Genomic DNA, 18976 nt, shown 5'->3' with positions numbered 1-18976 from the left:
CATTCATTCCCTACGTTTATTACTCAAAGGTATTAATGGAAAACAAGTATACAGCTATAGAATACTTTTTATACAACAGGAAATGGAATAATAAATAATTGGTCTTATCTTTAAAAGTTAAAATTGCATTTTATTCCAAAATTTAATAGAAATTTACTTAACTGTGGAAAAATTATTTTGATTTGTATCCCTCCTCCCCATACCTCCCAATAAGCGAATTGTGTTACCAGCATTGATCCTGTCAGTATTTAGGATGAGGTAATATGTTTGTACCTGTGCTGGAAAAGTATCAGGTGCATTTCAAAAAAGTTGTGAAGTCCCTCCTGTGACAGAGGGGCCCTTGGACAGATGGGAAGATAGAAATGCATTTTACGCATTCTTCTAGTAAATATTTTGTGTGAAGTCTGACCAACTTTTCTATGCTATAGATAAGAGGGGTTTCTTGTTTGTTTGTTTTTTGTAGTAGATAGGGTGTGGTCATTCATATAAAAAGTCTTACCTGTTTCTATAAGGTAAAAATAACCTGATTTACTGAACTGTGTGATGAGGTTTCTTCCAGACTTGTTTTGGCTGATGCAGCCTTTCACAGGTCAGCAGCTGAGGATGTTTAGTTAGTTTTCTTATTAGTGTGGTTCCATTTCAGTCTCTCAATCAGTACTTCAGTGTAAAGGAGAAAATAAATGAAATGGGCCAGTATGGAACATGATACGAAGGAAACAGTCTTTAGAAAAACCCATCTTCTGCCTCCAGGATTTTCTTTCCTGGAAGGTTTCTTATTTGGTATCGAGTTTAGTTAACAGATGTCTGATTTATCAGCCTCATTTCTACTTGCCTTTGCCCATACTACATATACCCTCAGTTAAGTCCCAATTTAATTGCTGCCATGAGCAGTAGAAGATATATACTAGTGATATATATATTTACAGATATATATATTTACAGTTATTTCTTTCCAATAGCAGTTAGTAGGAGAAAATACCAAAACTAGCTGAAAAACCTGTAGCTCTAAAAATTATATTTTTCTGTGCTTGTGAATAGATTCTCCTTTCCTAAGGAGCTTTGTGAGAATAATAGCAGTTGCACGGGCTCACATAGACTGAACTGAATAATCGGAAAACATAATGTTGCAGCCATTGACTTTGTTATCATTCTAAAAACAGTCTCTCTCTCCCTCCCTCCCTCTCTCTCCCCTGCCCCCTCCCTTCCCCCCCATGAAAGCAAACTCTGCTAGCAGAGAGTATGTTGCACCATTCAGTGAAAATGAATTAATCCTTCAATTACAAGATGAAATTTGTCATGCTTTGTCTAACTATTCTCAAATTAACACACTTCTGCAACTCATACTGTAGTAGGTTTTTTATTGTTGCATATATTGGAGTATTTTGAAAATGTAACTGCTGATGATCAAACTTTCTCTTGCTATGTGCTTATTTCTTATGCTTGAAATACTTGCAAATCATCATTTGTGTCTCCTGCATGAGCTTTTAGATTTGAAGGAAGGTTGGGAATCATGTTGGTGTGCCCATCAGAATGGCTACAAAAGAATCGTAAAGCATTGTAGCTGTGAGGAAAACGTTCATTTACCAAGTGTCTTACGGCTGTTTTGAGGAAATAGAGCAAATAATGTGGTTGTAGGAGGCTGTCTGAAGGGAACTCTTTTCTGGATTTCAATTCAGCATTCAGTATGTGTTGCAGAAGGTTCTCCTTGTTTGCCATGAGGGCAACAGCTGCATCTGGTGTTCTTTGCTCACCATTCAACAAAATAAAGTTGCTTCCTTTGGTCCTTTTTCTTCTGCTAGCGCCACAGGGGGAAATTCCATTTCACGAAGATGAAGGATGTCTGCTGCTAAGCATGTATTAATGTCTTCTTCCAATTAATTTTTGCCTCTGTTGGAATGCTTGCTTCCACATCTCCTGCTACATTGTTGATACTAAAAGAAAGATAACATCTGCGGCAAGCTTACAGAACAAAACACTTCTGGTTCACTATGCCACCCCATGCTTTTTATTTGTTACGTGCTGTTACTGACAGGGGATGGCAAACCTGTAGTCCTGCTGCTGTGGTAGCTTGTGGAGTTGTTTTGTCTTTCTACCGGCATGATAATTGGTTAGAAAGATACTAATGGGGTAGAGAAGAAGGAAGTAAGAAGAGTTACATATTCACAGGTCTGGCAGAGTCTAAGTTTATTTCATGGCTTTCTGAGCACTGAGCATCTAGCTAGAAATAAAAATCATAGAATGGTTTGGGTTGGAGGGGACCTTTAAAGATCATCTAGTCCAACCCCCCTGCCATGGGCAGGGACATCTTCCACTAGATAAAGTTGCGCAAGGCCCCGTCCAACCTGACCTTGAACATTGCCAGTGATGGGGCATCTGCAGCTTCTCTGGGCAACTTGTGGTTTGTAGAACCACAAGAGCTGCCCTATAGACTGTAGCTTGTTTGGTATTTTAAAACTCTACTTCACTTAATTTTGAAAATTATTTTATGCTTTTCATTGTAGATGCATGAATGTCAATATAAAGAACATTGCTAATTTTGCAACTTGATTTAGGCAGGGTAATTTAAGTCACAAAGGTTTATTTAGGTCCGTGAAACCTAAATCTTTTATGAAGCCTAATGCAGAATTAAAATCTTACCTGATAATTTTATTAGTATTGATATAATAGAGCTAAGTAAGTTTCTGCTTTTCGGTTAACCTATTTAGCTGTAAAATCAGTTAGTTTGCACCTCTTATTATTTAAAACATAACTACTTTCCAGTAAACTGAAGCATAACTTAATCTAATATAAAGAGTAAATGAAAAAAAGCACCTAGTCTTTATTGTGGAATGCTGAAATGTGATAGCTCTCTAGCAAAATACCACACTGTTTTTTGTGTGCATGTTTTTTGTTTGGTTTCTTTTAATGTCCTAAATGCTTCCTGAGAGCCCGGGCTTCGCTAATTTGTAATTCCTTGGGCATTGTGCACTGTAAATTAATTTTGAGCATATCTGATTTTTCATGGACTGCAATAGGAATTTCCTGTGGATTTGTCAGCTCATGTTATTTTTGAGGACTTAAACTCTCCACCCCCAATGTTGACATTCCCAGGGATTATAATAGTAACTTTTATTCAGATTTGTGTTTTTTCAGGTTTTATCAGTTCTGCCTTGTCTTATGGCGTAGAACTTTCTCTTTCTCTGCATACTTGGGTAATTGAAGTTATTGTGTGAAGTGGAACTGAAGCTATCGCTATATGCTTAGCCAACAAAAAGCTTCCTCGTATTTATGTTGCCTTGTCTTTTACAGATTTTTTTATAGTATTGACATTGTATATTAGTTCATGAATGAAGTGACATATTCTGATGTATTTGCTCCCAATATGGTCTTGTTATTGAGGTAATTTGGGAGCTCCACTGCTGAGAATATTCATTTGGAAATTAAATCCCTTGTTCTATTCTGTCTAAGAAAGGTTTGCATGTGTTAGAGTTAAGAAGTAGTAATACAAATTCTGATGGGAATTTCTTAAAGACTGCAAAGGGGAGAGATAGAAAAGGTTTGTAAATAATTTTGATCTCTCAAAATTTACTTAAGTATCATAGGCTTGGTTTTAAAGCCCAAGTGCATTATTTTACAATTAATAATTTGATTTTTATCTTGTTAGTGGAAATGCCAGAGAAGTACCTCTTGTGAAAGAGAACGTCCTTTAACTTTTTGTTTCTTCCAATTTAAAGTGTTCAGCTTTGTGTGGAGCTGTTTCAGAGAGAATTGTTGTAGTATAAGCAGTTCCTATTTCTTGTCTCACTGTTTTGCTTTGTTTTCCCCAAATTCTTGTTTCAAGCTGCTTCTAACTAAAAATCTTTGCATTTTTTTTCCTAAGGTTTGTTGGCATCCAAAGCTGTTGTTGCGGATGGTGCTGAAAAAAAGGAAGGCAACAAAGAAACAGCTCCAGTCCTGGAGCAGGTATGAAATGGTAGAGTTTGATTCTTTTGCAAGGTTCCCACTGGAGTGTGCCATGGAGATGTAGTACCTACAGCATTAAAATTTGCCCCTTCAGATATAATAGGGAACTGAAAATTGATCTTATGTTTACATTTCTGGCAGAGCCAGAAGTATGGAATTTAATTGTCTCTAAACACAGTGTTGACTTGAATTTCAGTAGTGAGCTTTTGTGTTAGAAAACTAACAGAAAACAAAGAAAAATGAAGTCTCCATGCAACAAATGTGAGGAGACCAGTGTCCCAAGGTCCCAGTTTTATAGCTGGAACCGTGACCATGACTGGCTTAGGAAAAGGCCCTTGCACAAATTTGATTTGTGTTTGAAACAGGGTTTTTGACATCAAGTAGAACTTCTTTTAAAAGAAGTTTCTTTTATATTGTAAGAATTTGGTGTTGTAGGCTTGTATGTGTTTTATGAACCGCTCAATGAGCCATATGTTTTCAAGGGTGTGTATTTTAATAAATACAAAAAAGAAACTTTTAAATAATATTAAGGGTCTGATTTTTAAACCTGCGTATTTGCAGGACCTGAAGGCTGCCATTTTATCTTTGGCTTATTCCATTGTGTTCAGGCATTGCTTGACTCCGAGCTGTGCATTATCTTGCATATTAAAAGGGCTGAATGCCTAAGCATGGTAAAACAAGCTAAGGATGAACAATAGTCTTGATTCGGGACATCTTTGTTTTCCAATGATTTAAATCAGAGCCTTAATGTAGTTTTAATACAGCTTTTTTGTATTCATTTTCATTCTTCTTCAACAGCAGCATTTGAATAAAATAGCCTTGCTGCCCGCAATTCTTAAAAAAGCACTTCTGTTCTTAAGCCCCAGCACACTCTATGAACAGTCCCTAACCCAAACTTTATTTGACATTTTGGTTGTACTGGTTCTTTAGAGCTGATATATAATTGCATTGCTGTGGTTTTTCCATTGACGCTGCGTTGGATGCGAGTCTTGTCAATGGAACATGATTTTCTGTTTTTAATGCTGTCACTGTAACGGCTGACTGAGCCACTACGGTGTCAATGCATTGACCGATATTTTGCATAAAGGTTTACAATGTATTGACATGACATTCCATTTCTCAAATTTTTGCATATTAAAGATGCTATGATTTTATTGCTACTGTGTGTGATATTTTCAATGTGCAAAAAACTGTGAAATGGCTTACAGCATGTTGTTTTTGGAAGAATCATTACAATGTAAATCTTACCATGCAGAATCCCATTACGGTGAATGGGACTTTGTGGTTTACATAGACTGTGTATGCAACAGTATAAACTACAGTGCATATTTACTAAAAACTTTTTGTTACTTCTTAGACTTAGTAACTCGGCTGTTTCTGTTTTATTGATTAGATACAAAAAAAGATGTCTCTGTCATTGTTTACATGCTAATGGTCTGAAAAACCTCATTTTTGGAAATACTAGTTAAGCTCCTTTTAAAGAGGCATCTAAAATCCCAAATTGTCCTATTCCTTCGCTTCTAACCGAAAACAGAAACCTCACAAACATTTAAGTGATTAACTGTGGGGAGGAAAATTTTTGAGCCTAGAGCTTTTTTCACTAAGTTCCTGCCCAAATTCAAATTAAAATGGCCGAGTTATAAACCTCCCCAAAAGGTTTTCCAATAGCAAAGCTGACATTCCTTAGAGGTTTTGTCTGCTACTGCTATAAAATTGAATGGGTAAAATATCTTGTAGGTTTTTTTAATAATGTAATGCAGAACATGGTAGAAGTATTCAGGCCAATAGCCGAAAACTGACTTTGTTGATGGAAGTTTATTTTATTTATATTTATATATTTTTAGTTTACAGTTGTCTTAAACCCAAAACCTCAGACAATTAGTTGCAGATACAATTAGTTTATTTAACTGTATTAGGGTATGTCATGTTATATTTCCTTTTGACCAAGACCTGGTTAGATGAATAACATTAATTCATTAAGGTTTTTAATGTTAATTTGTCCTGTTAAGAGGTTAAGCACCTTATCAAAATATTAATTTAATTTTTTTAATCTTGTTTAAATAACTTTGTAATTTGAAAGTAATGGATGCTGTAGTAATGTCTTTCACATCTGTGAAGATGAACAATAAAATTGTTTATTTACAAGTTACGACTCTAATTAATTTCTGGTAATACCTCTCATAACCAGCATAGGTATACTCTACAGTTCCTGGAATATTTTATTTAAATGAATAAACTGCATTTAGTACATGTGTAATTGAGTTATTCAAGGTAGAACTGATGTCTGCTGAATGGGATGTTTTGCACCGGATCTTTACATGATACTTCCAACAAGCTATTCATGTAGCATTCAGGGGTGCCTTTTTACAAACATAGAATGTGCACTTGTGGTTTTTTGTTCTGCCTTTTTTTTTTTTCCATTGGTACATGGAAAGTTCCAGTGGAAAATAAAATTGCGATTTATAGCAAAACCCAATAATACCCTCAAATCATCAGAGATGTGATGTTTTTAGTTTGGATAAAGTGGTGCACACATTCTAGAAATATCTTTCTACTTTGTTAGTTACGGTTTTATTGGATGATACTATGCTGTGTGATCTAACTGGGACAAGAAAGGGGACAGGTTTCAGAAATTATGTTCAGATATTGTAGTTTGCCATTATTGGGCAAGTTGTAACACATGCACAGTTTATTCAGTAAAGTAGGAAGAACTTCCAGTTAAAAATCTAAAATGCTAATGTCTGTCAATGCATGCTAATTGTCTAAAAATAATACTTCAGTATGTGCGTTAAGAAGGATGAAAATTGATAAAATTGGAAAGCTGCATTATATATATTGATTTTTTCTTTTTTTTTTCTTCAAAAACTGTTTTAACTCTTTATCTGCTCGTTTTTCCCCAACAGTTAGCAATCTGTTTAACCCTGTGGTGCTAGAAGTTGTGATTTCTTCATGTGTTTGCACAAACATATAATGTGGTGAAATCCAGACTCCCAGCACTGAAAGGGGTTGTGTGAGAGTGTGTTCAGTATTTGGAAACTTTTTATTGTTTTCAGACATTCCTTAAAGGAGCAGTATCAACTTTTTCAGATTCTTCTCTGAAAATGAAATTTGTATTAAACAAAGTTCTCCTGAGGAGCTTTTTAAATTTTTTTTTGCTGTGGTCAGGGAAATGACTGTGAAGGGAAAATCTTGGCAACTTTTTTTAGCACTGCAATCCTCTGAACAAGGATTGTTTGCTCATAGCAACGCAAAAGCCTGTCAGAGTTCAAGGAGCATCTGGATGACGTTCTCAGTCATATGGTTTAGTTTTAGGTAGTCCTGCGAAGAGGAGAGAGTTGGACTTGATGATCCTTGATGGGTCCCTTCCAACTTGAGATAGTCTATGAATCTCTGATTGTAGATCAGTGTATGTATTCTAGCTTGTAACAAGTGTTCTACGAGTTATACTTTGAGACACCACTGACAGTCCTAGTCTACTGAAGATGAAAGAGACAGAAACTGAAAAGTCTTTGGTGAATATTTAAAATGGGAATAGAAGAAAAATGTTTTGTTTTCAGGCCTTTTGCAAGTATTTCAAATAGTAAGAAATGAGGGTATTCTGAATACTGAAAATAATTGATAGTGCTCCTTTAAAAAAAAAAAAAAACATTTAATGTGGTGCATTTTAAATAGTTTTCATTTGTACTGAAAAGAATGTTGCTTTAAAATGTGTTTTGAATACTAAAGTTGCTTTTAAAAAGATCAAAATAGAATACAAGAACTACAGCGAAGAAACTGAAATAAAAGTATCAATTTTTTATTATTTATTCAGGAGATTTCACCTAAACCACAAAGTCAGAAAAAAAATGAAGCTGATATTAGCAGTTCTGCCAACATTCAGAAACCTGCACTGTTATCCTCAACTTTGTCTTCAGGAAAGGCTCGCAGCAAGAAATGCAAACAAGAATCTGGAGATTCTTCTGGGTGTATAAAGCCCCCTAAATCACCACTTTCCCCAGAATTAATACAAGTCGAGGATTTGACGCTGGTCTCTCAGCTTCCTTCTTCTGTGATAAATAAAACTAGTGAGCACAGACATTTTAAAAAAAATACCGTAATTACTTATAAGAGATATACAGAAATTTTTTTTGGTTGTAAATGGCTATTGCTTTTCAAAATGAATCTGCTTTAAATAAAAGGTCCAAGTGGGAGAATTAGGGGTAGCTCAGTATTTTAAAAGTCAAGTCACATAATAAGGCATATGAATTACTCTACTGGAAATAATACATTTAAATAATACGTTTATATTTATAGAGTCATGGCTTTTAATGGTTGGCTTTCCCTCTAGCTTAAATCTCCACATTAGTATTAACAGTGATACAGGAAAAATCAAACCTCTCTTCTGAAGGGGCCTGATTCATTAAAAAGAAAAGACGTACACCTCGGTTGTGGACCTTTCCTTCTCTGGGAAATTCCGCCTTCAGCAGGCTGATGTGCTGTACCTGTTGGCTGTGGCATTCTTCAGCTTATGTGATATTTCCTCCAAATATGATGTGAAAGAGAGGATGGGTTCAAGATCTGTGGTGGGGAAAAATAAAAAATCGGGTTTCTGTGTATCAGAGTAATACCATAGGTGTTCAGCTTCTTAATGTACGTAACTGATTTGCAAAGTACCAGAATATTGGTTATCAGAAGAACAGGGAAAGGTTTATGCTGCATCCTTGAATATGCTATTTTTTGTGACTATTAAAATATTTCTATAATTTTTGAAATTATATTAGGTTTTTAGTGTTGATTAGGGTCAGGCTCTTTGTTGCCTGAAGAACAATAAACGATGAGGCCAACAGTTAAAATAAATGTGGGTTGCAGTGAGTCAAAAGCTGGGTTGCAGTGACTCAAAAGCTATATTTTTGTTTCACTTTTAGAATAGTGATTGAGGATGGAAGACTATACCTGCATTGTGTGTTCCCCTTAACCTTGATTTGATATTTTCCCTTAGGAGATAAGTTTCTTTTAATCTTTTCTCACAGATAACTTTAAGTGAATGGGAGAGGGAGGGGTGCAAATTCAGCCATCTTTATTTATTCAGGACACATTGATATAAGTTGTATTTTGTCCCCACAAAATACTAGCAGCCATCTATATTGTAATATGCCTTCCCTCCCTACCCCTAAAATAATGGTAAGTAGTTTTCCTTGAGCATGTATTTTTGGATTAAGTTAGACTTCTCTGTAGCAGTATTTTAAAAATTAGGTAATTTAAAAATAGGTTACTTAATAGCTTAGATCTTGTTAGTGCTGTCTTTTAATCTTTGGTTTCCGAGTCTTTACCACCTGTAATGGAAATTTAATTTTGCTGTGTCTTTATTTTTAAATCTGTACATCTTTGACTCTAAAAATTGCTTAAGAAAAGGAGAGAACAGTGATTTACAATGTAATAATGACTTAAATGTTTTTCTAAGGCAAAAGTTTGAAACTGGGTAAAATTGGAGAGGTGTAGGGGAGTGTGGGTTTTTTGTTTTTAATGAATCAGGCCTGTATTAACCTATATCAATCCCACCCCCTTTTTTCTTTTTTCAGTATGAGGTTCTTGAGCCTTCTTTCTGTGCCATGCATTGGCAGAGTGCATTTGAAATATAGTTGGGGTATTGATATCAGGTTAGCAGAAGATGGGAGGTGGGATATAAAATTAACCACTGCTTTTGAATTTTTTTTTTTTAAATTGTGTGTTACCACTATCCATGACTTTAGATCTTTAACTGTGATCATTTGTTCTGTTTACTGCTAAATCCTACTGCCCCCTTCCATTGTAAGTAGCCTACTCTCAGGGGTTATATGGGGGGGTTGCTTATCGTAAATACACTGTTTGCCTGAAACAACAGCCTTTATCAGTGGGGAAGTACATGCCCTAATAATGTATAATAAGCAAAAAGCAGAATCATATCTTGAGCATAACTTTTTTTTGCTCCTGGTAATCACAGTTTTTAATTACTTTTACAGTTCTGCTGTGATTACCAGCTTTGCAAATAAGAGCTGTTTAAAGCACTCCCCATCTTTAGATCTCAAATACTGCGGTAAGATTATGGTATATCTCTCTGCTTCATGAACATTGAAAGATCTCTTTTTAGGTCCATCACAGCCAGTGAATTCCCCTAGATCCTACAAACATAGCCAACGGAGAAGAAGATCACAGCGTTTAGCCACTTGCTCCTTGCCTGATGATTCTGTAGAAAAAGTTTCTTCTCCCTCTTCAGTTACTGATGGAAAAGTGTTCTCCATCAGTGGTCAAAACCAACAGTCATCAAAATTGGAGGGTAATGTATCTTAATCTAATAAAGAACTGCCCAAGAGAAATTGAATCATAAAAATTAGAGCTTTCACGGTTTTCATCTAATGGGATATTTTGACTTACTGTAGCTAAAGCTGTATGCTGTTCCTATGTTATGTAACGCTGCAATCCAAACTGTTGTTTGTTGGACCTGTGTATCTTTTTTAATATTACATTCTCTCTTTTATGTAGTACCTGATGTTGCCCATATGTCACTTGAGAAGCGTGGACCGTGTCTCCCCCTTGATTTAAGCCGTAGTTCGGAAGTTACAGCACCATTATCCACAGAATCCACTTTCCGTAATGAATATCCCAGTAAAGACAAGGAAGATATTCAGATGATTACATATCTTTCTTCCAAAGCAGTAACTGATGGAAGAGTAGCTACAACAGCGTCAGGTAAAGAGATTCAGTATACAACCAGTTAGGTTTGTAGTTGTAGGGTTAAAACGTGCATGTATTCAATCACACAGAAAGAGGGGATACTTTTTTTTTCCCTGCACACTTGCAAACCTGCCACTTCCTGGGGTCCATCCATCTGCATATTCTTTGTCTTCCACTGGGTTTGAGCTGCATTAGCACTTTTTCTAACACACTTTAAGGAGGATCTGAGAGTGCGGAATATAGAAAGCAGTATTTCTTTTGAAAATATTTTGTATTGTTAAAACTTGTAAAAATAATTTATGAAGTTGTTTACTAACATACTAATATATACTAAATCTAGATGATCATTGATCTTGTGGCTTCAGCTTTAAAACTTAGTAGCATTTTGCGAGGCAGTCAGCATTCCTTTACCTTTGCTTCTGTTTGCAGTGGAAATTTTGTCTTTTGCTTGCTACAAAATGTTACTTGAAAATATTTCTGAAAAATCCTCTAAAACTTATATAGACTTGGTTCACCCTCACAGAGGTAGCATAGAGCCAATTTTGGAACTCTGTGCTGCCTCTCGCTTTGTAACGGTTTACTGGCTACTGTGGTTTAAGTGAATAACTTGGATAGAGGCAATTAAGAGATTTGGGGAAGGGTTTACATCGTGGTTTGCAGACCCTAAAAGTGGGTTGTTTTCATCCAGTGTATGTTAGTTGTCCATATGCCTTTTTCATAAATAAGTCTCTAATGTGGGTGAGTATCATACCATTTATAATTGGCTTCCAAGAAACAATTCTCTCACAAGCCTTTTTTTTCCTTCCTTTTTTTTTTTTAAATGAGAAAATTGTTCAGTAAAGTAAGAGGAGGAAAAAATTAAATTATCATACTCTGCTGGGGAATTTTTTGGTAAATGTGATCAATAGTAAGGGAGGACAACATGACCTTAAAGTATATAATTATGGCACTCAAACTATAACTTAGTTATGTTTAGGGGGGGGGGAAAAAAAACAACTTTGCATTAAGCTGATAGTATAGCTGCAGTGCTCGATAGGTCAGTGAAGCATTTTGTTTAGTATATACGGCCCTTTCTTGGGTGTCTGCCCACACATGCTCCCACTGAAAGTATAAGGTGATCGCTTCATTGAGTTGTAGCATAGCTATTTAACCTGATGTAGCAAAGGCTGGGTAGGATTCTTGGATCAATATTGTGTAGATTAAAATAAGTGATTGTACTTATCCTTTCTCTCTCTCAAAAAAAAAAATCTATTAATCTCAAACTAATTTGTCAAAATAAGGGCTATGAGAATTTCTAATGAGCCGCCACTTAAGCTTCTAAAAATATTACTTAATTTCTCGAGTGAAACCATGTGACAGTCTTCGTTTGCCTTTGATACATTGCATAGCAGTTGAACAGCAGATTCTTGGGAAAATTACTTCTGTAAAAGTCCTTTTTTGTGCCACTAAGAAGTGTTTTGGGGAGATGTATATTTGCTCACTCGTAGAACAAGATCGTAAAAGAAACAAACAACTTCCAATTACCATCTTGTTTCTCATTTATTAAAACTGGTTTCAGTTACTAGGAATTCAACTTCTGGCTTTTTCTGATATGTTTTTTGGATCATTTAATATGTAGTTGGTAATGCTGACGGGTATTTATTTAGTGACCTGCTTCTGTCATGGGACTGGCTTGGACTCTGAGTGAGTTGGCTCTAAACCCAGCATCCATGAGGACACTTGTACCTGTTTATTTGTTAAGTGTGGTCTTGGCCACAGCTGAGTCTAATTAAAGAAATAATATGTTTCATTTATAGCCACCTTTATTTATGACTCAAAAATATTTAGAATCATTAAGGTTGGAAAAGACCTCTAAGATCATCGAGTCATGTGGACATTGACATGTCCACGCACTTTGTGTCAGAGAAAACCATTCCCTGACAAAATTATCTGATATTACTACTTGAGCCCAGAATGGGAAGATACAAGCACTTGCAACCTATGCTGCAGGATACAGTTTATATTGTATTTAAAGCTTAGTGGAGATTTTTTTGAACCTACATAATTTTAAGCATTATAAGCTGTCAAGGAACTGATTTGCCAGCTACCTTTTTGTCTTCTGGGTTTTTTGCCTTCTGGACAGACCTGTTTTTTGTTCCCAGTTTTCATGTATTGCAGTTTTCCTCCGTGAAATAGAACTCTGTCTTGAGCTTTCATACTAACTTTTTGTCCAAATGTTGTAAGTTTTCAGATGTATGCAGCCCAGCATCCACTTAAGCAGTATAAGCTTTGTGGGCTGACAGACTAATCTGAGCAGTTTGATATCTTTAATTCAGAGATTTCGTAGAAAGTTTTGGGACTAGCTGCCTCTGTCAGTAGTATCTCTAGGACTCTGTAACTGAAGTTCATGTGTCTCTTGGGTTCATCTCAGGCTTCTAACGCTGGTGAAACTCATTTGTCTCATATCCTTCTCATATTCTTCTTAGAAGAAAAAGAAAAATGTAGCTTTTAAGTTCAGGTTTGAAACCTCTGGAGTTACTTTACACTGTTGAATACTTTTTGTTGTGTTCTCTCCTTTAGAAGGCATCTTTTTGCTTTTGAAATAGCACAGGTTCTCAAGATACGTTATTTAAGCACACGTAATTACACCAAATGCTTGCATGCTTCAGGAGAATGAATAGAATCCACTCTATTTATCACTACTTTTCCTTTTCTAATGAACCTGTTTAAACAATGGCAAGCTAACATATAAAGGAGAGGTGCCCAAAGCTTTCCTTTGTCATTCCTGTTGATGCTTGAAATTATTGAGAAAAGTTAATTCGCATTATGCGGGAACATCTGCCTGCCTAAGTGTAATTTAATAACTTAAGCATAAGCATTGTGACTCTATACATTATAATTTGAGAATTCTGGTGTAAAATCCAGACTATTCTTTAATTATCTGCTTTTTTTAATCTGAAAGAACTATTTTAAATCTATGTCCTTTTATGATATTTCTGCTGTTTAGATTTTATTGACACAGTCTGGATAGATCTGGTGTTCTCGATTTTTGACACCACTATGGAATTTGCTAAGTGCATTTAAGTTGGACCCTGCTGTCTTTGTAATCATTGAAGTAGATAACTGTAGATAGTTTCAGAAATTATGGAGGTAACGGAAGTATTTAGCCTGAAACAGTCTATGATCACCGACCCTTCTGTAAAAGAGCTGTACTGTTTTAGACCCAAAGTTGCAATTTGTGGCTTTGGAAGTTTTGACTTCTTATGGGGGCTATTAGTTGAGTCCATTGAAAATATAATTTTATGTTGTTGAAAATGATGCATTTTAATGACTTCCTTATTCAAAAGGTACTAACCTGCTGTTTTTCAGAGGGGGGGGAAGTGCAGAAGCATAAATGGCAACTCACAGTATTAACACATAGATTCCTTCTCAAAATCATTGCTCACAATGAACAACTTGCAATGTTGTAAAGGCCACACAAAAGTCCTGTGATCAATTCCTTCAGTCCACAGGCTACATGGGAGTACTGTGCACTTTGGTAGACACTGGTACACTACCAGTTAATTATTGAACAGAGGTACTGCTTTGCCTAAACTGGTGTATGGACCTACTTGTGATCACTTGATACTGTACACATATAAATAAGAATCCTTGCTTTCATTTGTCAGACTGCTTAAAATGTAGATAACTGGCCTTTTTGTCACTTAGCCTTTCACAGACTTTAAATTCACAGGCAGTCTGAATACATGCAAAACACTGTAGTTTTCCAGTTCTGACCTCATGAAGTTCAGATCTTTCTGTAGTTGTAATTTTATTTAAATTCATGATAATTTTTCTTGGTTTCTGTAACTCTACACCATTTGTGTTAGTTTAACTGTTATGTATTGAGCAAACATAATTTCAGCAAGCAATCTGGGTTTTAAAAATTAAGTAAAAGGAAAATATTGTTACATTTACTAATATAACAATATTAATATAATATTTATAATAGTAATATTAACAATATTATCATAACCTGTTATTTCCTGTTCTAGCTCAGTCTAGATGATTTTGCTAGTAGGGTAGCATTAGATTAACTGTGTGGGAGAATTTGCACTTATGCTAAAAGAAAAAAACATTGTATACTTTTACATAATTGTATTGATAACAGTTTACTGCAGCAGGAACAAGAAACGGTTGATGTACAAAATTTTCAGAAAACGAGATCAATTGTTTTTTAATAAACTTTTGCCAGTGTAATTCATTACCCTGCTTTTAAGAGGTATCTAGACTCTAGTGAACTAAAGCTCTTGTTACTTTGGAGCTGTTTGTTTTACTCTGAACATCAATTGACAGTCAGGTTTACTCCCTAATTTGAATGTCTGCCCTTCTAATCTCTGCCCTGAAGTTCCCAGCTGATTCTTGGGGTAGTTGGCCGAAGGCAAGCAAGAACCTTTCATGTCCTCGTCCTTCCTAAAGAGATCGTTTTGTGCAGGATCTGGTATTAATCTGTAGCATTTAGATACAAAATTCATCCTATGCACTGGGAATTCAAACCAGAAAATTAATTATGATTGAACCATGAATTATGCTGGTCATGTTATGATTTAAATTGTATAGTAATGCAGATGATGATATTTCTGTTATTAGGAAGGTTGAAACATCAAAAGCCATGGAATAGAATATCATGCAACAAAATAAGTTGCTTCATATTGGTACAATTTATTTTAATTTGCTAAACTGAAATAAGCAGTACCACTAAAAGCATGTCTGTGCTGCTGCTGCTGCGCTTGTTCGTCCTGTTCTGTGCCTGTGCTCGCAGGAGGGGGGCTTGTGTCACTTCACCGTGCCAGACGAGGAGAGGTGGCATTGGAGAGGTGTCATAAAGCAGGCTGAAAATTGCTGTGGTTTGCATTTGTTTTTAATCTGAAATTAGTCTTCTGGTGATAAAATTGATCTTAAACCAATGACATAATCAGTAGTTTATCAAGTCTAATTTCTAAGCATCTTTCTCTCTGCTGAGTGTTAATTGCAGACCTCCTACACTTCACTGTGTGGGAGGTGGCTGACTAGACCCCTCAACAGGAATGAAATTGCAATTAAAAGTAACAGTTATGGAAATATTACCATATATTTTTTTAAAATAATTTTTTTTATAAACTAATATTTTTCCTGCTGTATTTGTTACTTGCCCCTCAGACGGTGATTGTTTACTTTGTCTAATTTTGTGGTTACTTGTAAAGCATAATGATTGCACAGTTGAAAATTAGGCTTTGCAAGCCTTAACACTTTATTTAGAATTTGAGAATTTAGGATTCTCAATCTAGAATATCTCTGATTAATAAAAGTAAAAGCCAAGAATAACATTGCAGTGTATGCAGGCATAATAGTAATTTCTCTCTACAGATTACTATAGAAAGGCAGTTTGGAGAGCTCTGTCATTGAGGTGGATATTTGTGTGACTGTAGCGGACTTCTGCCCATCATAAATGTTCCCTCAAACAGTTATTTAGTTACTAGCCGGTTACTTTGTCAGATATGCTTGTGTTGAAAATACTGAAGTCTGTCGTGTTGTGGCTATTAATAGCAGAGCACGTTTGAATGTCTGAGGTCAGGATTTCTTCTAAATAATGAAGTTTAAATACTAATTTATCTAATATTGAGACTAAATTTTTCTTGAGCTTGTTTAGATGGAGTATTCTCACATCTTTTCATCAAAATGGCAGTGACCTAACCAAGTTACGTGCATTTGGGTGATCCTTTTGTGCTCTTTTTAGAAACGAGACAAGATGTTGATAGCATGATGATGTGGAGAAGTGTCACTTTTTTCTTTTACTGAGGTGCTAAAATATACTCATTGCTCCACAGATGGCAAAGCAGTTCAGTCCTGTAACAGAGACAAACGTTAATTAGGAAACCCAAGAAAGGAATAATTTGGATAGTGTTTTGTGTCGATGATAAGTATCCCAGCAAGCTCAGTCCACTTGAAATACAGAGGAAGGGAAGAACCTGAATAGTAGACCAGTCTGGAAAGGATTATGATCTTAGGTGGGATGGTAGATTTGAGGTAGTGGAAAGGCTCAGGCAGCCTCAGCCGTGGTCATGCAGCTCGTGTCTTGTGTTAGAAGCCAGCATGCAGAACTGGCTGCTGACTAGATTGCACGCTATGGCGATGTCTTGCATCTTGCAGCTGGGAACATCTGGCATTTAAAAGTGCTGTGTGATGTACTACTTGCTATTGCTCTTGCTGCCCTTGCGGCTTTCTCGCTCTGTGGCATTTTGACTTTTTTCCTGAGAAGACTGCCTAGGAGCTGGAGTAAGTTTCATGTAATGTGTATGTTGTATCGTAGTAGAACTGGGTTGGCCTGTCCAAGCCTGGAAGGCTGCCTTACGGAGTCAACCCTGAGACGTTCTTGCCTTTTCTCCAGAATCCTTTTATGACTGATGAATGTACTAAATTATCTTAACACTGCTTATTTAAATGTTTTTTGTTGTTTTATTACTGAATAATTAAAAAAAAAAAAGAAGGGGGAGCTCAAAGAACCCATTCCAGATCAGCTTCGTATTTGGTCTTGTTTAATATCTTGACCACTAGCAGGTGTTTTTCAGGACTTTTTTTTGTTTTTTGGTTCAGCACTTTAAACTGCATGTATTTTTTACATGCTGATACTTTGCTGATACATATGTTCAGAGACACTGAAGATGCCTGGTGCCTCCAAGTGTTTACAGCTGGCATTGAAAAACCTGAACCCCTTATGACTTTGCAGAGCTGCATTTTTGTACAGTATGTCCTTGGCATGGTCCTGAAATGTCTTTAATGGTCTGAGGAAGATTAGGCTTTCCTAATTACATTTAAATGAAATGTAAAGCGCTCACAGTAATAGAGAGTTTTGAATGACCTCAGTAATGTTCTTTATAAATTTTTGTTCTAGTTTGATTATTTGAAAATTCCATTGTCCTATTTGATTATAAATATTAGCAATGAAAATTATAATTTGAGTTTTGTTTTGCCATGCTATTTCCTAATTAGCATCAGAAAAAGATTAAAAAACACCTAAGTATTTCACTGAATGAACTTTTCTGAATAGTGCAGGATAAGAATTGTCAGTATATGATGCTGAATTCTGACAAATTATCATGGTATTTTGCATGTAATTCAAATGTGGATTAAATATACACATGAAAGTAAGTGATTTAAATATTATTAAAATCAATGAAAAATGCAATAAGCAGAAGCGTGAGTTTTAATACATAGCACTGAAAATGTTGTACCAGAGCTTAGTTTCTCTGTTCACATAATGGAACGTTAACTTAAACGATATTGACAATGTCAGCACCTTTAACCCTTACTGTTGACGTGGGTTTTTATTACAGTGAAATAAAAAGGAAACAAAAAGGCTTAAAAGTAGCAGCAAAAGTACACTTTAAGCAGTACAAGTAGTTTAAAAGTGAGTGCAAATTCCAGAACAGACAAAGAAACTTTCTGTGGCATGTATTGTCTTGTATGTAAGACTAAGACCTAGGCATTCATATGCAGTAATTATATGTTAAGTGTGATGATATTATTACCAATACTTGACATTTCAGTGATCTGACCCAGCCAGTGATCTGGCTGCAATCCTTATGGAATGCCTAGTAAATCTGTCTTCTTGTTTTCAGCACCCTCGTCCCATGTACATGCCTTGCATCTGGAAATGCCTTTAAGCAATAGTCTAAAGTTACCCAAAGGGAATAGTAAAAAAAAGAGGTCTTCCACATCAGTGAGCTCTGAAGGGACAGAGATACAGTGCTCTGTGCCCATAAAGGAGAAATGTTTTGAGAGTCTGAAGGAGAAAATATTAAAGAACGTGATTGAGAAGGACAAGCATTCAGAAGTTGGTAAACTACAATACTTTTTGTTTCCAGTGCTTTAGACAATAAAAATAATTGTAAAGTGACATTAAAAATAATTTTATTGTTTGTATGTTTCTTCTTATTATGTACCATTAGGACTTTTTACGGTCTAATGACTTTTACAAGAAAGTGGGTCATCAGCCAGACATTGCACTTATGTCATATATTCTTCAATTTGCAGGTGCAGTGAGAATGGAAAGAAAAGGAAAACTGGAAGAGAAGAGTTCTTCAACATATGGTATGTCCAGAGCAATAATATTTTTAGGAAAAAAGGAAAAATTCTCTAACACTTGATGTCTTTTTTTTTTTTTCAGTTGAATTAGTGATACTGCCTTTATTTCCTTGTACACACCAATTGGGGGGGGGAGAAGGGAAGAAAACAGTTAAGTGTTACTAGGAAAACATTTGGCAATTCTTGAAAGAAAATATAAATTAAGAGGGCTTTGGTTTTACCTTGTGTTTAAAAAAAAAAAAAAAATTATTAGAGGTGGACA

The 18976-nt window shown here is 35.6% G+C and overlaps 1 protein-coding gene across 1 annotated transcript in view; it reads left to right on the top strand.

Moving 5' to 3' along the window:
* Positions 1 to 18976, top strand: part of PHF20L1 (PHD finger protein 20 like 1) — a 61157-nt gene that overhangs the window by 18942 nt on the left and 23239 nt on the right. The window contains 6 exon segments of the mRNA XM_075141139.1: positions 3860 to 3942; positions 7754 to 8006; positions 10049 to 10234; positions 10441 to 10647; positions 18249 to 18467; positions 18664 to 18720. Coding sequence (XP_074997240.1) covers positions 3860 to 3942; positions 7754 to 8006; positions 10049 to 10234; positions 10441 to 10647; positions 18249 to 18467; positions 18664 to 18720 — 1005 coding nt within the window.

Source organism: Calonectris borealis, chromosome 2 (genome assembly GCF_964195595.1).
Source record: "Calonectris borealis chromosome 2, bCalBor7.hap1.2, whole genome shotgun sequence".
Taxonomy (NCBI): Eukaryota; Metazoa; Chordata; class Aves; order Procellariiformes; family Procellariidae; genus Calonectris; species Calonectris borealis.
The sequence above is the reverse complement of the archived record's forward strand: the minus strand, read 5'-3'. Positions and strand labels throughout refer to the sequence as shown.